General features: G+C 39.5%; 1 protein-coding gene across 14 annotated transcripts in view; it reads left to right on the forward strand.

Annotated features, from left to right (window-relative positions):
- RAPGEF6 (Rap guanine nucleotide exchange factor 6) overlaps positions 1-27,202 on the forward strand; it is a 123,509-nt gene that overhangs the window by 13,053 nt on the left and 83,254 nt on the right. For 13 of the 14 annotated variants that reach the window (XM_039701220.1, XM_039701222.1, XM_039701218.1 and 10 more), the window contains exons 2-5: positions 12,940-13,010; positions 13,625-13,681; positions 14,568-14,651; positions 26,420-26,489. In XM_039701220.1, the coding sequence (XP_039557154.1) occupies positions 12,940-13,010; positions 13,625-13,681; positions 14,568-14,651; positions 26,420-26,489 (282 nt within the window). Of the gene's footprint in view, positions 1-9,421; positions 9,477-12,939; positions 13,011-13,624; positions 13,682-14,567; positions 14,652-26,419; positions 26,490-27,202 lie in introns of those variants that run through there. The other variant, XM_039701216.1, reaches the window with a different exon arrangement.

Here is a 27,202-nt window from a genome sequence, read left to right on the forward strand (position 1 = left end):
AAAGAAGCTGCACACTTCTCAGGACCATTCCAGATGAACTTGCAGTTTGCAGGGAAGTGCAAAACACTTTGCCAGGCATGTGCAAAAATGAGTTTGCATTGAGAAGTGTATTGAGATTAGCCTGATAGTCTCTTCAGAGCTCTGATGCCCTTCTTGTAAAAGACCTGATATTGCTGTAAAAGAATTTTGCTTCTGTTAGTATTACCAGACAAGCTCTTTTTAAAACTTGGAGGTATTCTTGTTTCAATGGCTTCAGGCTTAAAATACAGAGGGTTTTCCTTTGTTTGATGATACTGTGATACACCCTTCTTCCTCTTTTGAGGATTTCAAGGTAGTATTTTGGAAATACCCTGAGTTCAGTGAAGCATGCACAAATTAGTTAGCATTCTGCATCTGGTTTCTTGAGGTTCCTTAGCTCTGCTAATTATTGGTTAGCTTTTAGCATGTCAAGACTGTAGCAAATTCTTGATGAATAGAACAAAAAAATAACTGCCTTAAGGGATGCTGTCTTTGTAATCTTTTTGTGCCTGTTTAGCATTGACATTTAAGTAGTCTGTCCTTCAAAGACTGATCATTAATGGGCCTTGAATGATGGTCTGGAGGGAGGGAATTCTTGTGGTGGTGTGTTGCATTGCAGGCACATACAGTTCCTTTTGGCCAAATATGAATTCCTGTGAAGAGAGAGTTCCAGAACTGTTGTAATGTTTTTCATTTTGGCAGTCAGTATTCAAAGAAGCTGAAGAGTTTGGTCTGTCATTGTAAACTGTGCCATGGGCTTAGTGTTGAAAGGTTATGATACTGATTTTGTTGCACTTCAGTTTTGGGAGCTTTATGATGCCCTTGTCACAAGGGGTTGGCCATTCCAATGGCCACTAGATACCGTGGGGAGGTTATTCTACTTAAATCTGATTTACTTGATGCTACATTTTCAGGGTTCTTTGTAACATGTCCAGCCTCTAGCAGGCTGTGTTGATTTGGCTGTAAAACTTCTTTCCAACTGTTGCAGAAGTAGTTTCTGTTCCTGTTTCCCATTTGAAGTAGGAAGGAAGCTGTCAGTCTGATATCAGACTGCTGACCTTCTGTCAAACACATTTACTGCTTCCCTTCTGTTGGATGGGAAGGCTTCCTGAGCAAACTCCTCTATAGATGCCTTTATAGGTGACTTCCAAGATGCTTGTCAAAGTCTTCTTGTTCTGGTTCTTCCAAATTGACATGCAGTTCATACAAGGATTGCAGGGTATCATCCAGGTGTGATCATTAGAAAAGATGTCTTATCATGCATATCTGGCCCACCACTTCAGCCCCATTCCTGAGCTGTTGGGATACATTTCCTGGTGAAGCTCAAGAGAGGAACTTCCTTTCTGTTTGTTTCCCCTCTGTTCACTTTAGGTAGAAGTTGATTGTGGAGTATAGCAGAGCTGTAGTTAACAGGTCCTTCATAACCTATGAGAGCTGAGTACAGCCATGTTTTTAAGCAAAACAGAATTTCCCTTGTGCTTAGTTTGGGTCTCTCAAATGCAGCAAATCTGGCTCTGTAAAATCTGGAGTCATGGACTTCAGTGTTTCGTATGATGAATAGTAATGTTGCTTTGATTTTTCCTAAGCTCTAATTGGACTCTAGTAGAATGTTTTTTTTTTTAATGTATTTTTATATGAAATATAATTACATAGCTTTCACAGTTGTGAATATTAATGTAATAAAGTGAGAAGCCTTAGATAACGGGTCTTCCATTCCTTCCAACACTTGGACTGAGTGCACTTGGTAAGTACTGCAGTGGACCAGCTGCCTGAGTGCTGACACTAAATGCACAGCTTTTCAAGAAAACACACAACAGAGATGTCTTAATTTTCAGTGTAATTATGTAAATGTCTGAGCTGCAGTACTGGATCCTTCTGTTTCTCCTGCACTTGGGTGCACTACGATCAGAGTGTGTGTGCTCCATGACTGCTGTCACAGGCATGACTGTCCAGAGGCTGTGCTGGTGTAATATTCATTGCAGCATTGTGCTGCTGTGTCCAGACATTGCCTTTCATCACCCTGTGTGCGTCCTCTCTTTTAATGTGAGCTGATGAGTCAAAAGATGGAGTATTAAAGGAAGGCATTGCATTGCTGCTTATAAATCCAATTCTGCTCAGATTAAGTTTATTATTAGGTTTTTTTGTTTTTCATCTTCAGTAAATTATAGTAGTTTTGCTGTCTTAAAACAGAAGCCTTCTTTTTAGGTGAGACCCTGGATTTGTTTAAAAGTGGGTTTGTTGTACCTCCATAGAGACTGTGGTTGGCTAACACAGGAAGAGCAAGAGGTTGGAGGAATCTCTGGTGTGGTGCATTACAAATTGTGTTGATCATGGTTTCCTAGGAATGAGAAAGGTGGTAGAATTGACTTGTTTTGGTTTTGTAGTCAAGGCTGATTATAACCTCTGGAGTTTTTGGTCTGCCTAAGGATTGAATGGCTCATGGGAGGAGAGGTTTCTGTATCATCTCACATTCTGCAACCCAGCTGAGGGAGCCCATGTCTCACGTGTTGTCAATTAGTACCTGTTTGATTTAGTGTGGAGGTGGAGGACAGTTCCTTGGCATCTTGTCTCTAGTTCTGTGGATATTAGTCATGAGTTTGTTGCACTTTGTGAAGCTGGGTACCTGGTGGGTAGGCTGCAGGATTTGGAGCTAGAAATTCCTGACTGACAATATTATCTTGTGGTTGATTCAGCCTCTTAATGGTATGCTTGTTCGTTGTTCCTCCTAATGTTGAAGTTAATTTTCTTAATTAGAATTATTCCCTTTGTAACATTATGCAACAGTGATCAATGTAATGACTAGGGAAGTGCACAGGTATCTGTACCTCTGACATTTATTTAATTTGATTTCAAACTTGAAACTGTTAACCTAGCTAGATGAATATAAAACTCCTAAGTTTGGATCTGTAAGCTTCTTTGTGGTTTATGGCACAGGTATTGCTGAGAAATACAAAAGTAGGTGTTAAAGTGGCAGAGCATCATTTCCTAGAGTTCTGCTGTGTAGGTTTACATTCAAATGTTGCTGTGAGGTAAATCTGGCTAATTCTTTGCTATGAGCAAAGATGTGAAGAGCTACTGATTTTTTTTTTTAATGAGGGATAAGTGTATTTGGACACAATGAACACAGGCATGGTGACCTTTCTCAACATGTGAGAGGATATTGTAGTAGTTGAGGTATTAGTAAAGTTTGTGGGAATCTATATTCAGATAATTTAGACTCTCTAAGAAATATTACCTTATAAAATAGTACCTCTATTACCAAATAGATCAATCCAAGAAAGTTATTGCAGTAACTTTCTTGGATTGATCTATTTGCTAGTGCTTGGGTATCCTGATACCAGGAGGCAGAAGGAATTACTGGTGAACATATTAATGCTGTCCACTACAGGAATTCCTTCATAGTTCTTAATGACATTATTATGGGAATTAAGTAGCTGGAGGTTTTTCTTTTTTTCCTTCAGTGGCTTTATTAAAAAGGACTGGAGGAGAGCATTACAGTTGTGTGATACTTTATTCTCAGTTATAATCTCATAATTCTCTTCCTGTTTTACTGATGCACCAAAACATTTTTAGGTAGTTGATAGAGCTCTATTCCTCTCTCTTACCTAGATACTGAATGGGTGATTTAAATGACAATATTGATAAAGATCTCATTTTGCCTTCACTATTATTTATTTAGCAGGACTTAATTTCCGGACAGACATGATCTTTGCTTGCTTGAATTCACAAAGAAGTAAGAAATTGCACACAGAAAAATCATAAATGTGCCATTAGAAAAATAACAATATTCCAATCCATTTGTATGAAATTCTGCACATCAATATGATAGAAAAAAGCTACAATAAAGTGCAATTATTGTGTCTGTCAGTTCTCTGTGTGAGATACCTGTTGAGCTGCAGTTTGGGAGCTCAGTTACAGCATTCACTTCCTGCAAAGATACATTGGGCAGAACTCAATGAAAACATTGACAGTGGAGTGTTTGTGTTAAATATGAACCAGCAGTTGCCAGTCCAAGAGGGAGGAAAGAGAACAAGAGCAAAGTCATGTGTAAGCACCAACTCAGATGTTTAACATGTCTGAGCTGCTCTCAGCCTCACTCCCAAGTTTGTTGTGATGGATAAGCACAGAACTGACCTTTGGATTTCATCCTCCACCTCCTCTCTCCTCATGCCCAGGGTTCTGTACCAAATTTCTTATTTAATAAGAATGTAACTTTTTTTTTTCTCCTAAATGTTTCAGTGTTCTGACCTTTCCTACCACAATTCCTTCTTTTCTTAAAAAGAAATTTCAGATGTTGACACTTTCCTCTGAAAAGAGCAGGGAGTTTCTTTGTGAATCAGAGAAGCTGATGTTTTTGGAGTTATAACCTAAAGGTTTTAACTGAAATACTCCTGTTTGAGGGATGCTTGTCCTCTGGAAGGGAGGTAGGTAATTCTGACAAGTGGTCAGCTGCTTGACTAACAAAGTGTTGATTGAACTGGAAGCCACCTATTTTTTTGGTGCATTTGAGGCAATTTTTCAAGAGCCTGGATTAGGAGGCTGATTTGACAATCTTTGTACTATTTAAAAATGTTTGGTATAAAGTCTTGCTCTTTGATAGGGGATGATTTTGTATATTCTGTGCTTCCCATCCTATTGAATTTCAGGAATTTGAAAACTCAAGTTTTACAACTCAAAAAAGGGCTTTTGGGGCAACTTGCTTTTCTATTATCAGTGTTTAAGTCTGAAAGATATTTTAAAATTAAGTAATGTGTGTCTGGGAACTTTGTGATAGTGTTTTAGTTGAAGGCACTTTTTCATAGCTGTACTTTTATTCTTAGCTGTGAAAAGGGATGAATGGTGCTTCAGATACTCAAAACTGTCAATGAGCTTCTTGCTTTGAAGTGACATTTGTTGTTCTGTCTCTCCAGTTCGGGGCCCTTGCAATTTCTCTCTGCAAAATCAGCTTTTCCAAAGGAAGTTTTTTTCTCTGGCAAAGTTAGGGTTCCAAAAATGCTTACTGCTGATGAAACAGCAGTAAGAATAATACAAAATTTCCCCTCCCTCATTCCTTTAGATGTTTTTCTTTCTACCAAAGTCCTATATCAACATAATCCAGGGTTCTGAGGTGGAAGGTGTTTATCTGGATTGGGTGTGGGGAGTGATTGGTGAGTAGAGAAACTTTTTGTTTTATTTTCATGTGGAAAGACTTCAGTTCTTTTATTTTGCTTTTAGAAGTATGCCACTGAATTAAGATATTTTTAGTCCATCAAAAAGCTATAATAGTGGCTCTCAAGTCTCTGTATTTAAAGGTCTGGCTTTTCCAAATTTTCTTAAGGATAGTTTGATTCTTAGGAGTGCAAGTCTGTGCCTGTAGCCATGTGTATATTATAATGAAATATGAGAAAATAATATGTAAGGAAACTATTTGCCCCATTGAGGAGCTTGTTACTTTTTCACAAAAAATAAGATAAAAATCCAAGTGTGCAAATGATAATTCTTACTGTCTGCAAAAATAAGAGCCAGATTTTAGTTTTCTGTTTGTGGCTGTACTGTTATTAACAGATGCTGTCAATGGGAATTGCTTCCTGGGTTTACAAGAGTGAAATGAAGTCTCTCTTAATCTCTTTTCTCCTGTATGTAGATACATACAGTATATAGTATAAAGATACTATAATAATTAGACTGGTATTTCCTTATTTGAAAAACCCGTATCTGTCATTTGTATAGGTAAATGGGAAGTTAAGAGTTTAGGGAGGAGTGCTCTATAAAATAGTCAGGATATGATCCATAGTTGTCTCATGGACATAGGCTTCAGGAGTCTGGGGACATCTGAAAGTCCATAAATCGAAGAATTCAAGTTCTTGGTCATTTGAAATGTTCAGCTTCTTTATGAAATATATGCCATTTTTTTTCTGAATAATGGAATATAGCTCTGAAGTAGTTAAACCAGTTTGTTGTATACAAACGTTATTGTGTACAGTCTCAGGCAGTGACAAAAGATCATGCAGGAGTTTGGTGTTATGTTCTATGTAATGTTCTTTAATTAGGCTTTTTGAATTAGTGGTGTTTTCTACATGGAATGATGCAGCTTCATTCCTTAGGCATGCTGCTTAAACTCTGCCGTTCTCTGCAACATGCTTTAATGTCCTTCATTCACAAAATTTTCATTTGTCTGACTGACTAATCCGTCCTTTCTCTTCCCTAATAGTGTCTCAGTGCTTGTATTTAGTTTTTATTTTTAAGTGGCCTCCAGCTAAATAGGAGGCTACTTTAAAGGGCATTGTTTCTTTAAGCAAAGGGCTCTGAGCTGACATTCTGTTGCATCACTTGCATTTTTATTGAAGTCCAATGTCTATGCCAGTGAGCAAGGAGAGTAAATAAGTTAAGATGGAGGGGTTGCTTTCCAGTTCATCTCATCTTGTTTTTAGTTTAGTAGCTGTATACTCTGTTCCACGTTTAAGTGGATTTTTTCTCCTCCTCCCACAAGTTTCAGGGGTAGCTGATAGTGTGTAGGGTGGGCTCCTTGAACCAGCATCCTTAAAGTTGGTGACTTTCCTCTGTAGATATCTCAATGTGTAAAATATGGATCAGAGAACTACAACATGTTTCTGTGTTTTTATTTCTGGTATTACAGTATCAGGAAAGAATTTGGGAGTACTATTTTTAAATTGGCCTTAAACAGAAACTAAAGGAAACAGCGTGGATTCCAGCCTTCGATGAAGCAACAGGAAGGGAAGCAATGAAAACCATAAACTGTGCTGAGTAACATTTCCTCTCTTCTGCTACACCCCCCACCCCCAAGGGTGACAAAGTCTTTATTGAGCCTGACAGGATTCCTAATAAAAGCTGCATTCAATCTGTATAAGGAGCCTGCTGAATCACTGAGAAGCAAGTAATGGCATTGGGCTGGAGGGAACCTCCCACCTGGAGCTTACACAGCTTGTGCTCTGTGCTCCAAGAATCACCTCTGTTTGCCTTACTGAAATCTAGGCACTTTAAATAACAACTTTAATACAGAGAAACTCAGACACTGTCCAAGAGGCTGTTAAAATCCTTGTCCTGAAACCAAATCAGTGCTTCATTCTGCTGGAGTTTGTTTCCAGCCTTGTTTCTGCTCAGAGCACTGAAAAGGGACAAGAAGCTAAGCAGCACACAAACAGGAAGGTACTTTTCAACCATGCAGCTTCTTTTCCTGGAGGATTTTGTACCTGATGATTTTTCTGAATGCTGTTGGAATTTGGGAAGCTGTTGCCATATAGTTTAACTGTTGGTTCAAAGGCAGAAATGTGTGTCTATTTATTTTAAAGTATATTCTCAGTCACGACTGAATCTCTAACATATCTTCAGAAAATACTAATATTTTGTTTGCTCATATAAAATATACATCCTGCCAACTGCCTTAGCTTGGAAAAGGAAAGGATGTAAATCCATCAGTCATCCTTTGTGCTTTTGTAGAAGCAGGTTCTTGTGTGTGACCCAGGGAATCCTGGGTGGCTCAGCAGCCTGCGTGGGCTGGCTCTGGGGAGCCCTGAGTGAGCCAAGCATATGTTCTTGCAGGAGGAATTTAATGTGTTTGGGGTGGATTGAGAGACAGGTTTTGTGCAGCTCCCTGGGACAGGTTTGCATGTGAGAGCAATCTGTCTGGGACTTGCTGACACAGCTGGTTTTACATGCAGCTTTGAAGTGCTCTGCTGCAGGTTCCTGCTCTTTCTCATTCCCTGAGCAAAACTCTGCTCTGACTGAATAACACTTGCCAGTCTGCTTTCTTTGGGAGCCCTTGTTTCAGGTTCAGGGTGGATCCAGGGTATCTGAGAGGCCCAGGCTCAGGGATCTGGAGCATCCCTGTGTGCTGCAGTGAGCAGCTGTCCCTTGGCCAGTGCAGCTGCTCCGGATCTGGGCTGACTCTGCCTCTGGCATCAAGGACAGAACATGACAGGCAGTGCTGAGGGGAGTCTGGGGGGATTTATCACTTCCTCAGCATCCCTAATACCTGATTGCAATTACTGAGGTTGGCTCTATGTGAGATTAATCAGAATTTACAACTATGAGGTCATTTCAGAACAATTTATTTTCCTTAGAAATAGACCAGATTTCCTGTTTAGTGTTGAATAATAATAGTAATAATAATATGTTACTGAAACACCTGGCTGGGGTCACATAAAATGAAGCATTAGTTTTCTGTTTTGTGTTTTTGAGGGGCAAAGTTACTTTTGATGCTGTCATTCTATCCTTGTTTCAGAGCTGCTTTTATATTTTTGAATTGGTTTTAGATTTTTGGGTTTCTTGGGGGGTATTTTTTTGGGTGGTTTTTTTTTGTGTTTTGTGGTTTGTTGTTGTTGTTTTTTGGGGTTTTTTTTCTCACTGCTTTTACCCCTTTTACCTCCTGCTTTAAACACTGCATGAAGATTTGTCTTGGACCTTGTTGGGGACTTAAAGCATCTGGATGCAGGTCATGTGAATTACAGTTGTGCTGGCTGGAGTTGTTGTTGGTTGGGAAACTTTGTGGTCAGAACTCCATGTTCAAGACCAACTGTTGTTCCACTGGAGCCTTAGTTCCAAGTTTGTAAAGATGCTTCTTGGATTAAAGGCCAGAGACTGGGTGAAAAGAGGGTGAAGCAAAAGGAAATGATACCTACTTGCAAATTTTGCTCATCTGCACTGTTGGTACTTGTTCAGAAGCATCCAGATCTTGGTCATATTTTAAAAAGGTGCCAGTAATGAAACTTAAGGGTGACCACCACTTCCTCAGCAACTTTGAGTCTGGATTATATTTTTCTGATGGTTTTTCTGGCTGACTGTGCTTACTTCTTTATTTTAAAAAGTTACCTCTTAAAAATTAAGAAACTAATATATCACCATCCTTGCAAAAAATATACGAGCGAATTATTTTCAAAGAAATGTTTTGGGATGAGTGGGTGGTGGTGGTTAGCTGGTGGCTTTACTTTTATGTAGTGAGTTTTTAGTTGATGCTTCTTTTGTTTTCTTCTGTTATGGTGTCTCTGAGAGTTAGCATCTGGCAGGGAAAATGAGAAGTGGTCTGGGTATTCAGGTGGCTCACTTCTAGCTATATTGGCATGAGGATGTTACCATAAAAGAATATATATTTATATAACATGATATAGTTACTAAAATCTCTGTGTTTTTGTACCACCTTTGGTTGAGCAGCTGGTTCAGCTTTTTGCTGGAAGGCTGTGTGTGCTGGAGCTGATAAAAACTGGGAGAAGCTGAGGCTGCTGCTGACCAGACTTTTTGTGATAACAGCGCCATCCTCAGAGCCATCCCTTGGTTTCAGCTCTGCTGCAGAAGCACATGCTGTTCCACGCAGTGTACTCTGTCATGGGAAGAATTTAAAGACACAGATGTCCTCTGCTTTTTTTAAAGACATCTGCTGTGAGAACTGGAGGCAAAGAATGATCTGACCCGGGCAGCTTGGTGCAGGATCACTGCGGTCGTGGTGTTCATGTTTCCTCTCTATGGTATAGAAAATCTCCTTTCTCACAGGATTAACAACTGCCTGATTACTCTTTGCTCAGTTTCCCACGTTCCCTTGAGTTGCTAGAGCTGCAGTTTTAGCTAGTTGAATAGATAATATGAGTTACTTTGTCTGTAAATAACCTTAGTCAAGGTTGTTTTCTGTCAAAGACTGAAGAATCTGTTGTCAGCATAGCATTTGCAGGTAGATCCTGTGCTTCAGTTTCAGCTATTATTTCAGCTGATGCAAAGCTCTGAAGAAAAGATTGCAAAATAAATTCATACTGACCTTGTTCTTTAGCTTAGAGCATGTGGAGGAATTGTGTTTCATCAATAGTTGTGTCTCAGTTGGATTTTTGCAGAAAAAGTAAGTAAAGATTAAAAGGAAGGATATGGAAAGGGGCTGTAAAATTCCAGCAAATGTTTTGTGCTCTGCTGATATGATGCTGAATGTTGCCCTTTGGCATCACTTTTCATAGTGAGTATCAGAAAGTATCTGTGAAAATAATCTCTACCCTTTGTACTGAGGTTATGTGCTTGTCCACTGTTTATAACTGCTGTGGTGAAATATATTTTAAAAAATAAAACTGAAAACCATATTAGAAGTTACTGTAAATTTTGAGTTAGAGAAATAAATGCTTTCGGCTCTGTTGGAGGAGGATTTTTGGGAGTGTGGTGCAGCTGGACTTCGTCCTCTGTCCACGAGGTGGCCACAGCCCCTGCCCGTGTCCAGCCACCCTCTGGTGCATTCATTGATGTGCTATTTTAAGCTTAGTCTGAAATGAGTTTTAATTACGGAGAAAACTTCACAAACTATGACTGATTTTCATAGCTAATGGTAATTTTCATTTTATTGGGAAAACCTGGGATATATGCACCACATGTACTATATCCTCCCGTGTTAGAATCTGAAGTGGCACATGAGGGAGAGGAGGAATTCTGTCTGGTTGCATCTATTTAAACAAACAAAAAATTATTTCTACCAAGACGTGGAAAACAGATTGGATATGTACATTCGAGGTAGTGGCAGGAAGAGGCACCTCACAGCCCTTCCCAGGAGATTGCTGTTAGTTCTCTTGCTCAGTGGCACCCAGAACCACCTTCTCTGCATGACTGGGAGGAGGGCTTGCTTTAAAAGTCAGGTATTTTAGGGAAAGCATTACAGGTCCTGATTTAAACCACCTATAGAAACTGCTGTGTGAGTAGCCCATGTGTTTAGCTTGTTGATACTCACCTGGCTGTGTGTAGTGAGTTACATTTATCATGTAGTTCATTATTTATCAGCATTAGAGCTGATAGTGGGCAGTGTAAGTTGAGTGTCTTCTGCTGGGTGAGGGAAGAGGAACCTTTGCCTTCCCTGTGCTCTGCTCAGCTGTTCCCTCTGCTGCTCATCTCGACAGATGAGGTTGGAGTTGGGGGATGCTTTCCAGACATGTATCCCTTTAAGCAAATGTTTATCTCTTCAGTTTGCCAAGTGTTTGATCATGGGGCTCTTCAGTGGATCAGTGCAGCAGTCTGAGTGCTGCAGGTGGAGTGCAGGAGTCAGTCCAGGCTGAGTGAACTTGCAGAGGGGCTGCATTCTGGGGACTTGTAAAGAATCATTTACAAGTCAGGATGTGGTCATTTTTCATATGCAGAAGTTAAAAACTTTGTGATTAAAAGGGGAACATAGGCTCTTGTTCTGCTTACAGTTTTCTGTAACTCATAACTACAGAACTGCTTGTCTAAAATGTTGTCAAGATGTTCTGTTGCATCTTAGTCACAGTTATGTAAAAAAGGACTGGAAAATGTAGGAAAACCTATATAGACAAAATGAGTTATGAAGACTTAAAAAAATTCAGCTTTAATTTTAATACTATTTACTGATTCTCTACTGGCTACCCAACTTTCACAGGAGTTGGTATCCTCCTTTTGGCCTGGGAGAGCCAGATATTATTCACTACTAAGCCACTGTATGTACTGAATATATAGTTGCTGCATTTCTGTACCCAGTGCTTACAGGTGGAGCAGTTGAGGTAGTTCCCTGCCCAGAAACAGGACAAGCTCAGAAATGGAGCTGTTGGTTATCTGAAATGACCCTCTGGCTGCCAGGTGCCCACCTCTGACAGGCTGTGGTGTGTTTGGAGTCTGTCCATAGCTAGTGCTCCTGGATGGTTTCACTAACAAAAACATGTTTGTGGCAGCTTGCATGGTTAAAATGGGATTGGACTGTGTGAAATGAGTGCTTTGTAAATGTGTTACAAATTCAGGCCTTCTGTTTAATTTTAATGGGATTTGGTAATGACATTTAAAAAAAAAATCAGAGTTTTATTGGTTTTACATGGTCTGCAATTACGTCTGACCTTTCATTTGATACAAGAGTCCATATCAGTTATACTGCTAAATATGGACTATGGAAGCCAAAGAACTTTTCTGAAGTAAATCCATTGTAAATTCTGAGGCTAGCATTCATATTGATTTATCTTATGTAAACACTGGATAAATGCAGCACTTGAAAATTCAGAACATACCTTGCAAGGCCAAGCTGGGGAGACTGCCCTGTGGTGTATAATGATTTTGTTGTGTGTGTTTTTGGCTCTAACAGCCCACCTGTTCAGGACAGTAAATTAAGTGCTGAATAGCCCTAGTGAGCTGTTCCCTGCCATGTGGTCTGCACCATCAGCACAGATATTTTTGGGACTGAAGAGGATTCTGTCTGGTGAGAGGTTTAAACAGCTGTATCTCCTAATTACAGCTTCTATGTAAAGTTCAGTTTATAAAGTGAAATAATCTTCATGTTTTAATACTTTTGTTTCTGTGGTTGCTCGTGGATGACACTAATGTAATATTGACTAGTGGCAGTAGGAGTGAGAGACCTCTGAAGCTTTATTGTTTTCATCTTTGCCAAAGAGTATTTTGGAGTACTTCTTGGTGTTCCCTCCAGACATGGACTGAGCTGAGCAAGACAGAGTAGGATGGTGTAGTCTGTAGTGGGCCTGCCAGTTAGGTCTGAGGTGGACATGAAAGAGTGTTTCCCCTCCAAATATAACCCCTTTGCTATGAAAAGGTACTCTGGTGGCTCTCTGCACCCTATATGACTGCTTAGGTTTTTCACTGGTTTTGAAAAATTCCTTCTTTAAAGAGGTCTTAGAAGGCTTCAGCAATTTTTGACCTTGGGTGAACAGGCCTGCTCTGTTTGTCTTATCCCATGTGTTGCTTGCTGCCATATCCATTCACATAAATAATATTTTCAGAGATATTTTTAAGAAATTTTTTTTTTCAGGTCAGTTTTTATGTATCAGTTGCACTTCACTCTTTTCACTGCCATAGCTCAAGTGCAGACAGGATTCTTCAGGTCTGTGTGTGTCCTGACCTATCTATTTATGTGGGGTTTGTATAAATCTGTGTAATTTAGTGCAGAATCTGAAAAGTAACACCGAGTGATTAGATGTGAATGAAATTGCTTATGTGTTTTTTCTTTTTTTTTAGGACTTGAATACTATCTATTCTTTCCTTCATGGGCTGGACATACTATCACACTTCAGGGAGCATCAGCTAAGGTGAAGTACTCTGCAGTTTGTGTTTTTTAGCACACTTATATTCATGACTTTTTTGTGGAGATAAGCAGAGCTTTTGTCTGCCTGCAGTTTGAGGTGGCAGAACATTGGCCAAATCCATTACTGAGTTAAGTCACTGCCACAATGTGGCACAAAATCTAAACTAATTAGCTCTTCTAAGAAGGAAGGCAGAGCTTGCTCCCATTTGCCTACAAAGGACTGTGTAGACAGTGCCCTGTCTTAACTCAGATTACAAAAGCTTTTTAATGTTTCAGACATTCTGATGGTCTCAGAATCCATAAAATGGAAGGCCAACAAAGCACAAAAAGTGCTTTGGAAGTATTTTAGTTCCTTCAGTTCTGTTGCTATGGGTAATTCCAATGTGTGGGAGTGATTTAAACACTTGGAAAACATGCTGTATATTATCTATTTGAATAATGAAGAACACCGTAATAATTTGAATTTTCCAGTTAAGCACATCCTTTGTTTAGAACAAAAGAAATAGTTGAATTTGAGGTCTTAGAGCCTGAAAGTGATTCTACTGAAACGCGGTGATTAATGTCTTATGATCTTTGGGGATTAAAATTGAATTTAGACTTCTCTTCCTCTTCCCTCAGAATAATGTCGTCTAGTGCCCGCTATGAGAGGTACAAGGGCAACCAAGTTCTCTTTTGGTGAGTACCTGGCACTTGTTGGAGTTCTTCAGCAGAAATGTGGGCAAACCCAATGTTCTGCATGTTGTTATATGTCATTGGCTGTTCAGTCCTTGTCAGTAACTGGTTAAAAGCTTTGGCAGAGGTGGTTGTGGCAGTGTGCAGTGTTGGTGTTTGAGAGGTGCCCGTGCCCTTCCAGCCCAGCCCCAGGGACAGCAGAGGGGGTGTGTGTGTCAGTGACACCGGGTGACAAGGCAGGCAGTGTCCTCTCTCAGTTGGTGACACAGCTCAGTAGGTGGCACTGTATCCCTGGAGCTGGCACTGCCTGTGCTGGAGAGGGCTGCAGCTCAAACCCCAGCACTTTACATTGCAAAAATCGATATTTTAGCTTATGATTCTCTAGGTTCTACCTGGGAGGTAAATATACTTTTATTTTCCTCATATTTTAGCATTGCTTATGGCATATTTATCATCTCACAGTTAATCCTAGCTTTCTGTAAAAGGCACAGCTTCCAGCACACCCGAGTCTAAATGAGATGCCAGCTGCTCCTTGGTGTGGTGGGTATGTGTGACAATAGTAGCAGGTCAATATCTGTGTGTGGGGTTGTGTGCTGTCCTGTATTTATAGCCTTTGTGTATAGTTTCACCGGAATAAAATGTTTTCATTAAAAATTTCATTTTAATAAAATAAAATTTTAAGCAGAGTTAAATGTCAAAACGTAAAGTATAACAAACATCTCTTATGTGAATGTTTTAAAAAAAAAATCCCGGTCCAGTTGGAGTTCCCAGGTTCTTATATTAAATTGGTAGAATGATAAATCATTATTTTACTACAATAATATTTTGGATAACATAATTGTAAGGTGCTGTAAGGAGAAGTACATATCGGTGATTTCTTTTCTTACAGCTCAGAAACTATTGCAAGATGCTGGTATATCCTGCTTTCTGGATCTGTGCTCATGAAGGATTCAATGTTTTTGCCACCTTGCAGGTAGGTAAAATAACATCTTGTTGTCATTTAAGGCAAGGGTTTTTTTTTTAAATAAATGCTTCCTATGTATTTGTGTTACCGCAATTTTTAAAGAATTTTAAAATAATGTCATAATTTTGGTTTTTCTAAAGTTTGATAGTGAAATAAATGTTCAGCTAATTCAATTTAAATTTTCTCAGACTTGTTCTGCATGTTGAAATTTCTTTGTGTAATACTGCACTCAATCTAGTTTGGCTTTTTAAGTTTGCAAGAAAATTTGTGGTCAGCTTATTACCATGGGGTCTCTTTGAACAATTTGTGCTGAGTGTTCTGGATAGTCACAAAAATATGACTGCAGATCACATAGCTGCTGCCATTTGGTCAGAGGCTGTATTTAATGGCACATATGATTTTTATGTGCAGCAAGAAGGGGCCAGCAGCATCAGCTGTGGAGAGCTCGTGCCAGGAGCCCATCTGTGTCCTGGGGCTGAGCCACAGTGAACACTGACATCCTTTCACTGGAGCACATTATTAGACTTGAGCTGAACTTGGGCAAGTAATGCCCTGAGTACCCAGAGTAATACTCTGCTTGACCTTGTAATCACTCATTTTTATTTCACTGTGTTTCACTTGACTCAGCAGGAGCTGACCACGAGTGCACAGACTTAAGGCCAGCTCCAGCTTAGATACATTTCTGTATACTTGAATTTCATAGTGTGTGCTAGTAAGAATATACAGGACTGAATTTTTCAGCTCAGTTAGTTGTAGGCTGGATATTAAACACTTAATGCTCCTTGAGGGACTGAAGGTCCTTGAGTGAAATTGTCCAGAGAAGCTGTGGCTGCCGCTTCTCTGGAAGTGTTCAAAGCCAGTCTGGATGGGGCTTGGAGCAGTCTTGTCTAATGGAAAGGGTCCTTGCCTATGGCAGGGGGGTGGAAGAAGATGTGCTTTAAGGTCCCTTTCAACCAAAAACATACTATGATGAGTCAATTTTAAGTTCAGGAGTACCAGCAGTGAGGATATGACATGCTGGTATTTGCATAAAAGCTCTCTAAAATCATTGTTTTGGAAAACCTGGAGTAAGTGACTTACAAGAACCATTGGCTTGTAAGGTTTCTTGTGCCTTTAAAAAGAGAAAAGCAAAGTAGACCTGTTACAGTTAATTCACAAGATTACAGCTACATTTATGATGGATAATGAAGGTGGTGAAAGGGTCATCTGTTAGATGGAGCTGCTGGCAGGTTACAGCTTATAAAGGGTGGTTCCTGGGGTATTCTGTCTCCTTCGGTGGTGAGATCATGTGGAAAGGAAGGGAATGGGCTCCTGATGGGTGTCTAGGGCATTCAGCTCACTTCCTTTTTGTTTGAAATACAGTCATATTCGTGCATTAAATAGAATTTTTTTTTTTTTCCTTCAGTACAGTGGGATAAACTTCAGTTACTTTCCCTGTTTGGAATACCTTATCTGTCACATTTCTGGTTGAGGAAACTGCAGTCATCAGACACAGGCTAATTTCATATGAAATAGTGCCTTGCATAAGTTAGTGGTATTCTTTCATAATTGTAATTAGCAGTATTTTCATTACATTTGAAGTAATACTTAATGCCACTTCTTATTCTTTGTCCCCAACCAAGTTCCTGATTATGTGAGTCATGCTGAATGGAGGCTTAACTACACATGTATAGGAAAGCACAATATTGCCTTTATTCTCATTGCCTCAGGTATTACAGAGCTATTCTGTATCACAGGAAACACAGATAACTTGCTGCCATATTCTCTTTGCCTGGTGTGCATATGATCCATGACTTGTAATATGTTTGTGAAATAAACTATGAGAGAGTATGCTGTGTGGGATACTGCTTTGTCCATGCAGTCATTGTTCAAAATTCAGCATTGCACTAGAAACTAACTGCCCAGCATTAATTATATAATAACAATTATACAGGAAACTGCTGTTACAATTGATTGTTAGTGAGATCCTTGCAGTCTCCATAAATAATCATGGCCACTGGGAGGTGGTTATGGTTTAATAACTGTTTGCTGGTGTATCCTCAGAGTACTTGTCCTTTTTCTGTCATCTGCCCTGTGATTACCTTGATGGATAGGAGGAGACTGTAGTAAACAACTGTAGACTTAGCCTGGAGAAGATGCTATCCTTGTTTTTGCCTGCTCCCTTTCATCCTCTGTCTATCAGAGCTTTGGGAAACCTTATTTTTTTTCTGCAGAACCCTTTGAAATAAAATATTCTGTGGAATCCTACCTGAAAGGTGCTTAGCCCCTGGAAAACATAAGGAGGTGGGCAGTTACTGCTTTATTAACTTTGTCTGAATAGTTGAATGACTAAGGTTGGAAGCTGGGGCTCACTGTGCTTGAAAAGGGCTTTTTTATTGACTTGATAAACTTGTATTCAAGTTGTCATTCAGAAATTGATTTAAAAATTGAAGGAGTAAAGCTTCCATCCCGGCACAATAAATCTATTCAATATTCTGACACTGATGCTCATGATTAGAGAAGCCCTGTGAGATTTTTAAGGTAAGATGAGATCAGCCAGTAACACCGGGTACAAAGATGGCATAATCTTGATTACCCTATTGCCTGGAGAATGGATTTGTTAATAGATTTGGCATAGGAGGAGAAGAATTTGCTTCTAACATGAAAGCGATGGCCAGAATAAAAGAATGGGATTGAAGGATTTGTGGAAGGAAAATCATGTCAGTAAGTTAAAGAGGTTTTGTGTTAACCTTGCTTGTTAATGAAGATAATTCATGTGAACAGGATATTTGAAGGAGATTACTCACAGCAAGATTAGCCATAGGAGATATATCAAGGACCTGGAGGAACTTTTGAAGCCAATTATGTGGCTGACAGCCTCCTACAGCTGTGAGAATTGAACCTCCAAGGGAAAAATACAAACTCTTGAAACATTCAAGATGTAGTTGTACCAAAACAAACACTTCTCTTTTCCCTATCCTTCCAAAATCTCTCAAGTGGAGAAAATTGGAATCAGTGTTCTACTCATATAGTGCATTAGTTTCTTGGCTAAAAACAATTGCTTTATTTAAAATGGCCTTGTGGTTGTGTGGTGTCTTTTCATGAGAGTTGTAGAGGCATCAATGACTCAGTTAGCCATTTCTCTTTTCTTTAGTGAAAGGAGAAGACCCAAATGCTTAGATCAAGAAAATGGTCATAATGAAAGAGGAACTCCAGTTTTGCATCATGAATAACAGCTTGGGTTGAAATTATTTTAGCTTGTTTTGTATTAGTATTTGTGAGTAACAATATTTTTATTTTGCAACTGACTGTGACTTAATAGTGACTGTTAATAGTGTTTACATCTATTCTGTGTGAAGTGCCAGAAGCAAAGAAAACACTGTGCTTCTACAAGACTGTCGGTGATGTGAAGTAAGAATGTGAAATTAAAGATTTGCAATTTGAAGAATTTAAAGATTAACAAAATGCCGTAATTTAAATTTTGATGTATGTAGCTTTGTTTTCAAACATATTTATACCTCAAATGCACTATCTAAAGTCAGATCAGTTTTGCTTCTGAAGCCTGTAGGGCTGCTTTCTGCAAATACTTGTGAATTTGTACCATTGCTGCAAAAGTAAACCAGTGGCTCAGAGCTCCTGGCAGCTCCTCCCAGCTTCTGGCAGTGCAAGGTATACTGGTATTTTTGTCCCCTGATCCTTCCTTTTCAGGTTTAACTTGAATACTGCATCTGCTTAGACTGCACCTGCTGTATCCAAGCTCTGTCCCAGTGCTCCTCAAACTCTGCTCTTCCTCTTCCCCATCTCCATCCCAGTCCCAATGCCTGGAGTGTGAATAGTGTTTTTCCTCCCTCAGTTCCCATGGTCTGGATCCATGTGTGCCAGTCCCCTGCTGCCATACAGTAAACCTAATTTCTGACAAACTGGCAGTTGCCAGTAAGGTTCTGAATTGTGATAATTGTTGCCATAATTGGGATTTAAGTTTCTTACTGTGTGACTCTAAATATTGCAGTCACAATACAATACAATACTCTGAGTGTATGTTTGCTTCACACTGGAAAGCTCTTCCCAACTAACTGTTGTGGATGATTTTCTCTGCTCTTAAAGGGAGCTTCAGCCTTACCTCCCTGTGCTTATCAAGTCTGAGAGATTTAGTACTCAGCACAGGATAAAAGCAGTGGTTATTCATGCATTTGTGGCTCTGGATGAGGTGATGTTTTCCTTGGATGTTTCTGTTAAGTGGTGGCTGTAACTTGTAGCAGTGCCTGACAGCCAGTAAGTGAAACAACAACTTGGGAATGCTACCAATAAATGTATTTGTAAAACTAATTAATTCAGATAGAGTTGTTCAGATTTAAATTCCTCTGGCAGAGCTAGTGCTGGCATGAAAATACTCCGAGGGAAAAGGGAATGTGGATGAGAAGAGGCAGCTCACCAGTGAGAAAAGCTCTGTCCTGGTCTCCCTATGTGTTTTGGGCTTGCTGATGTTGAGTAAGGGCTGGGAAGGTGCTGCAGACTGACAGTACATAGTGCATCTTGTTTGATATAGACTGATCTTCTAAGAAAGTAAAAAAAAAATGAAGAAGGACTGTGTTCAGACCTGTCTCAGCTATATGGCTGAATAACCTTGTCCATATTTCTCCTTCTATTCATGGTTCCTTAGAGCAGCTACCCTTTAGAAATTTTGTGGACTGCAAGGGATGCTGATTGTGCCACACAGTTTTTTGTTGGCTAAACTTAATTGCAAGAGAAGGGAAATTAGAAGGAAGGGATTATGTATGGTTTGTTTATAACTAACATACAATTTTACTAAGACTTTGCAAACAGGAAAGCTGCACAGAAAGTGGTAGGTGAGACACAGGCTTCCTCAAAGGGTTGTCATGTTTGGAGTATAAATTAATTAATACAGAGATCTTGAGCTTGCAGCCTGCAAATTGAGTAGCATGTTATACAGCCTCCAAAATAATTTCCAATTAGAACTTCAGCAGGCTTAAGAGATAAACCTGCTAAATGTTGTTATTGAGAGCTAATGCAGAAATGGGTTTTGATGACTGAGCATTAATTGAGATAGGTATTTTGCATTCAGCCATGTATCTTGTGGTGTCTGGTTTCCTTTAAACCATTTCCTGATGGAGTTAAGTATTATAATATTTTTCTAATGAAGTTACTTTGAAAAGCTCAGGACTTGCACAGCATATGATATCTCATAAACTCTGCCACTTGCATTTGCTGAAACTTTTGGCTCATGCTGATGGACCTTTTTCCCATCTCCTTGTTCTTTTTCACAAATAGGGGCATTTGGGGCTGCTCAGCAGCTGCTGTAGGCTCCTGCTGCACCTGTGAGCCTCAGGCAGCTCCCCACCAACCAGCCCCATTCTTTAGATCATGGCTGGGCTGAGACAAATCTAGTGAAATTGAGACCTCTGTGGAGATGCCAAGAAAAACAAATTATTCCTATGAGGATTTTGATGTTGAGTATACTCCTGTGTCATGACTACAGAGCAGGAAGGGCAGATCCTGACTTTTCTGTCCACGGTCACTGTGGCTGTTAATGCTGTTGTGCAACTTCATGGGTTTTCCCTCAGTGTTATTTCCCAAACAATAACAAATAAATTTAAATATTAAATTACATTTTTAGGGTAATTAGATTGGTGTTTAATAATACTAATGGTTATTCCAGCCATTAGTATACTTGTGTGGTACATTCATTTGTAGCAGAATGCATTTTATCTTGGATCTGATCAACAGCAACTTTGCAGTAGAATCCAGGGGTTTGCTGGAACAGCTGTTCTGCACAAGAGGTACTCTGCAAGATAAAAAAAAAAAAGCTTTTCATAGCATCACGGAATGGTTTTGGTTGGAAGGACCTTAAAGCTTATCTCATTCCAACCTTCTGCCATGAGCAGGAACATCTTCCAGAATCCCAGGTTGCTGCAAGCTCCACTCAACCTGGCCATGGACACTTCCAGGGATGGGGCAGCCAGAGCTTCTCTAGCAATCTGTACCAGAGTCTCCCTGCCCTTCAGTAAAGAATTTCTTCCCAATATCTCATCTAAACCCTCTTAGGTCAGCTTAGAACCATTCTCCCTGTCCTGGCGCTATATGCCCTTGTAGCCCCCCTGTACTGGCACAAAGTCCTATTTTCATCTGTTAAAAACCCAGCCAAACAACATGTTTATCCCTTATGCATCTTGTCTCTTCCAGGCCCAGTTGTGCCCTTCTGTACAAAAATCTTTTTGCATGGAAGAAATGCATGCAGGTTACTGGATAAGTGGGGTCATGGGATTCACTTTGCAGTGGCGAGTACAATTTATCTTCATCATTATGTGCCTAAAAGCAGCCCGACAGGCAGACAGGCAGTTTGAGAGACAGGTATATTCATAAAAACAAAATACCTGCAAACTCTTTGCTTGTTATCTTGATAAACTGGTCTATCAGGGTCCTGGCCTGTTCTACATGTAATACAGTACTGAGTATTACTGCAGCAAAACTCCTGCAGGTACCTTTATTGACAGTCACAGATAACTGTGCATTATTGACACCAATTTACACAGACAGGAAAATGTTATGATTTTACAGTTCCTGGAAAATACAGAACGTGAAGTGCCTGACATCCTGCCACTGATAGCTTTGATGTCTGAAATATCTGAAAATATTGTTTCAGGATGTAGTAGAGAATTGTAAATTTGAAGATACTTGCTGATTAGTGTTGAAACAAATAAGACAGTCTCAGTCTCCATCTGTTTGTAGGCTGAAAGCTCTGCAGGACAGGCTGTGTTTTTACCTTTAATGTATGTATGATATTCTGAGTAATGAAGAATGAGAAGCTATCAGTATTGAAAAGCTTGAGCATATTGATATCAGGAAATGTTTGAGTAAAAAGTGATGGCTGTTGCTTAAATTCATCAGTTCTGGATTCCAGATGTATTTCATCACCAAATACTCAGGTTGTGCAACAGCTGGATATAAGAATTTTCAAAACATTTGTGTTCAGAAAGCCATGTTTGTGCTCATCCTGTTTCAAGGGCTATGATCAAATTATGTTACATTGGAGGAGTTTCTAAATAGTTTATAAAAGAAGTTTTACTTTAAAAAGAAGTTTTAACACCTTCCTGTTCTGCGGAATGAGCATGAGTGTTGAATGGGAGTATTCTCAGGTACAGAAGGCTCCTCCAGTGATTAATTTATTCTATTCCCTGTATCAGTGCAGTCAGGCACATGCTCGGGTGCCTGCACTTCTAAGGTACTCTGCAGTTGCTGAGAGGTGAGCAAATCACACAGTGGAAAAGGGACAGATGAACCAAGGAATGTCACAGAATCACAGACTGGTTGGAGTTGGAAGAGGCCTTAAAGCTCATCCAGTTCCAGCCCACTGCCATGGGCAGGGACACCTCACTGGACCAGGATTCTCCGAGCCCTGTCCAGCCTGGCTGAGAGCTGTTATCTGCAGGCCTGGGCTTTTACATTTTGGTAGTTCCAGTCTGATCCCACAGCCTGGTATGGATATCTTGCCAGTTTAACTTACATTCTTTTCTCAGATTATGCAACTGCTTAAGCATTTTTAATTATGAGTAGCAGTGAATTAGAAGGAAAACACAATTTCTTGCAAATGAGGCATCCATAAATCAAGGATAAACAAAGCTGCCTTTGGTATATGGAAGACATTTTTTCCCCATGATGGCATTGCAGACCATTGAGTGAGTGTGTGAAAATTAATGATGCAGATGAAATACATGAATATTAAGTGACTGGAGCATACAATAAAATAAATAAAAAAGAAAATTGTAGTGCACTTTTATAGTACTAATTTTTTTCTAGGTTTCCAGAAGTGACAAGCTATAGAATGATACTAAATTTAAGACATATTTAAATATCACACATGTATTAGCAATGTCAATTAAATTGTTCAGTCATTTAAAACTTTAATGGTTATACCAGTGGTAGTATGTCCTTTGACAATTTTTTTGTTGTAAATAGAGCCTAATTTACATCAGTTTCATGTTTTCTTACACTTTCAGTGTTAATTTAAATTTTTAATTAGATTCTTTTCCCCACTCTGCTTAAAGCATTAAAGCATGTGTAATGTGCTGTACCTTTGTGAGTCTTTCCCAATTTTCTTACGTATTTTGCCACATGTGACATCAGGAGGCTGTAGTGTTTTTGAGATACACTTTTGCTTGGGGAAGCTGCTGTGATGGTTGGTAAGCAGAAGTACTGAAATGGGTTTCTTGGATTGGACCTTTGCAGGAAGCAAACCTGACCCTGGGAAAGGGTGTCTGTGGTGCCAACTTGGGTAACCAAAAAGACTGAGTAATAACAGCTCCTGCAAACAGCACTGTGAGTTCTTGATGCCACAGCAAAGTTGTCTTTTAGTACCAAAAGATAAGATTGTTCCATCTCTTCCAGAGTTATAAGTACTTTTCAGAGCTCTCTCTTTTGATAAACAGCGTGGTTCAGGTTTGGGTGGGTCTTTAATCACCAGCTAAAGACTTCTCCAAGTGGATGTGCTGTCACAGAAACATTTCTTCTTCTTTGAAAGAATGTTCCATGTCAAAGTTTGCTCTTGTTTCCCAAGTTGCTTTTCTCTCCTCCATTTTCAAAGCTTTGTTCAACTGAACCTTTTCTATTTACAAACATGTAGGAATGAATGTTGTTCTGAAGCCTTGATTATAATTGGCAGATTAGTGAAGTATATTGATGTCAGCAAACCTCTTAACTGATAGAGAAGCTAAATATTTGTATTCTAGAGGAAAAATATGTAATAAGTCATTAAGAAATTTAAAACCTGTGTTGTGTATGTTAACTAAGAATGTTGAAAGTTGATATTTTCAAGACATAGCTGGCAGTTATGGCTGGGAAAAACCATATGTGACCTCTTCTTTGGAAGGAGCTGTGCTGTGGAGTAATCAATAAACCATCCATGGTGTGTACCAGGAAATAATGAAACTTGACCTATTGACTTGTTAATATGAGCAGTTTATTCTTTAGGATTAGCTGGGTGGGTTTTGTCTTTGGAACCTGATCCTTTTCCAAGTGTTTGGTTGTTGTAAAGTGCCTGATGGAGCAGAAATGATAGGGCCAGGACCATGACCTTTGTTCCAAGCACTTGTTCTTGTCCTCATTAGTGCTTACTGCCATTACTTAATTAGCAAATGCTGCAACATCAGCAGAGGGAGGCTGGACAGTGGCTGAATTTGAGGAATGTGTTTATGTAAAACAAAACAAAAAAGAAAACAACTCCTCCTTGACCTCCAGAGTTTGATAAAATCTTGTTACACAACAAAAATACTTTGCTTGAACAACCTGCAACAGGAAATTGGTGCTTTTTTCTGACTACAGAGGATGTAGCAATAGTAGTAATCTCTTTTGTCATAAAACTGATAATGAGTATTTCTGGATTGAAAAAGGTGCAAAACCTGAAACTTGCACTTGCACATGATTCCCTTGTAATTTTGGTGTTTTGGAAAAAACAAACTCTTGTCTTTTGTTTTCTGCTATAAGGAATAGAATTATAAGTTATTTAACTTTTTTTTTTCTTTGAATTGAAAATGATCCCATGGCAAAGTTGAGCTCAGTTTGGTTTGTAGTTTGTAGAGAAATCCTAATGTGGATTTCAGTGCATCTTAGTGTTGGAGCTGACAATAAAAATGATAGTTCTGTATTTTCTGAACTGAATTAATGGTTGTAAGAGTGAGAATAGTTTAGCCATTCCTTTTATGTGTTGCAAAAACACAAGACTCTCATGCCTGAATCACATGCTGTATGGAAAAAAACATGAAAGAAGGCATGAAAATTTGAACTCTGAGTTTCTTATTATAGATGTGTGAAAATGCCAGTTTTCTATGTGAAACTTGTGCTTGTCTGGTTTGGGTGAGAAAGTTTTAGTTGTCATGGTGTTTATGACTGTATTGCAGTCATGTAATTTAAATGTATTTTTCTTTTCCTTCAGTAGACCATTAGCAAAATCAAAACTTGACAATGGAAGCTGCTGTGCTCCTGTTAATTGTAATTCTTTATCCTGACTGGATTGCACTGATAATTTCTTTGTTGCAGTAATCTGAAGCTTCCCTTGAGTTACTTCAGTTTCAGGAGAATCACAGAATGATTTGTGATAGAAAGGATATTCATGCTCACCTGGTTCCAACCACCTGCCATGGGCAGGGACACCTTCCCCTATCCCAGGTTGCTCCAAGCCCCATCCAGCCTGGCCTTGGACACTCCAGGGATGGGGCAGCCACAGCTCTGGGCACCCTGTGCCAGGGCCTCACCACCCTCACAGGAAGAGTTTCTTCTTAATAGCTAATCAAAACCTCCCCTTCTTTAGCTTAGTTTAGTTTTTTTAGCCTCAGTTTAGTTTTTTAGCCTCAGTTCAGTTCCTTAAATTCTTTTCCCATAGTTGCATATATCCCACAGAAGTTTTGGAGTGTTGTTTATAAACACGAGTCTTTTTAAGTGTTCTGTATAAAGTGGTGGTGGTTTCAATGGATCTTTGCCATCAAGATGACCATATATGTAACTCAAATCTTGCATGGCTGGAGTTTAAGATGTACTTTTTAAACATACTCTCAGTGAAAACAGCTGGAGCTGATCAATTTTTTACGGGTTTGTCTCCACTCTTGTCTTAACTTCCTTCTAATTCTTACGTTAATCCCTGCTTTGCATTAAGCAGTTCTTCGGTTATCTCACCTGCTGGTAGGTGCTAAAACATGATTGATGTTGACAGTCTGGGTTTGTAACATGGCAGCTGCAACCACTGAGCTGCTAATCCAGCCCTGTGCTGCTCATCAAGGCGTTTGTTTTGTGTGCTGGGGTTGTGGAATCGTTTTCCCTCCTGCCCAGGGAGTGAGTAGGTCAAGCATTCCCACCTCAGGCTGATGGGTCAGGAGTGAAGACAAGCTTATTTAATACGTGAAGCCAGATCTGTTCCATTCCAGGTGCCAGTACAGTGACAAATGGATTGATTTGAGAGGTTGTTGGTCTGTAGCACACCCCACACATCCCCCGGCAGTGTCCAGCTCAGTCCTCTTTTGCTGGTAGCTCCAGCACCCTCACATTTGGTTGCATGGTGCCTTCTCCAGAGGTGATTTCTCTAAAGTCACCTCTGTTGTTCAGTGTCTGAAGGAAGTCTCCTGTTAGAGCTGATGAGCTGAAGCACATCAGGTTGTTTTAGCTGTTTTCCTCAGCTGCTCTGCTACACTGCCCATCGTGCTTTGTTCCATTTGTGTTCTTTCATACTTCAAGAGAACCCTCACCATGACCCAGTCCTTGTGGTGGTACAAGAAGCAACATAGAAACAGAGGTCACAAGGCTCTCTGTGAGGAAAGAGGTTCTCTGTAGGCCCCCTTTGCTGGGAGGGTGAAGGGGTGATGCAGAGAGGGAGCTCTAATTAAAGATGCTCTGTGCTGAGTAGTATTTTGGAGTCTTTGGAATTTATGTATATTTGTTTTTACAAGGCCCGTTTAATGTTTAATTAAAATGTACTAAGGTTTTCTTGTCAGAAATGAAATGTATTATGAGTGGTTGTGAGTATCTGCAAGTAATAATGATTTTACAAAAGAACATTCTTTATATTTGGACTTTACATAGCAGGCTGTGATGAAGGGATGCTGAATAAATTAAAATATTATGGTAATGATACTATCTAATTAGCATTTTTCATACAATAGTTTTCATCATTTTTTCTTTGTTGTTTTTTATTTTTTAACAACATGGACCATTGCCAGTTATTTTTGTTACTGAAAAGGTAAAATAGGCTGCTCATCTCATTCCTTTTTGTTTGCTTTTTTTCCATCCCACTCTAGTTTTGGCAAGCAGTCTGGAGGAAAGCGAGGATGCGAATGTATCATATTGGAACCTTCAGAAATGATTGTGGTAAGGCAGATTTTTTCACATGTATTTAAATCTATTGCTGGTTTCAGCAAATTCTTTCTCTTTTGCAGCAGAAAGCTTATTGTAAAGTATTCTATGAAATTGCAGTAAAATTGCCTTGATTTCAATTATACCTATGGCTGCTCTCATAACAGCAGTAGCTATGTAAATTTAATCTAGATGGGTAAATGATGATGATGATTAGGTCATTCTTTCTAAAATTATGCTTACTTGAGTTTCAAAAGCCTAACAGTCATGGCTGAGCTGAGCATTCCTGAGTCAGGCTGTGGCAGTCTTCTATCTTGAGTATTTTATTTACACCCCCATTCCCCATTGCGTGGCTTTTATTGGTCACATCTGGGTGGAAAAGTGTTCTTCCTCCAAACCTTTGCAGTGCCACAAAGTGTGAAGGCTTGTAGGTAGGAGAAGAAACATGAGAGTGCTTAGCCAAGCTTGAAGAGTAGGATTTGTGACCATTCTTAATGTCCAGCATTCTGCTTCTCCAGAGCACTTACTGGTACTGCCAAGTGCATGTATAGATGCATATATATGTGCTTAGAGGTTGTAGCTTAGTCCTTCCCAGGTTGTTGTACACATGCTGTGAGCAGTGGCAGTATTAGGATTGCTTTTCCATTGTGAAGACTGACATTGTATTCCAGCAGTGTGCCTGGGGACACAGGCAGATCTCTTCCAACTTTCACCTTAGATGTTTTTAA

The sequence above is a fragment of the Passer montanus genome, unplaced genomic scaffold, assembly GCF_014805655.1.
Source record: "Passer montanus isolate IOZ18808 unplaced genomic scaffold, ASM1480565v1 scaffold15, whole genome shotgun sequence".
Classification (NCBI taxonomy): domain Eukaryota; kingdom Metazoa; phylum Chordata; class Aves; order Passeriformes; family Passeridae; genus Passer; species Passer montanus.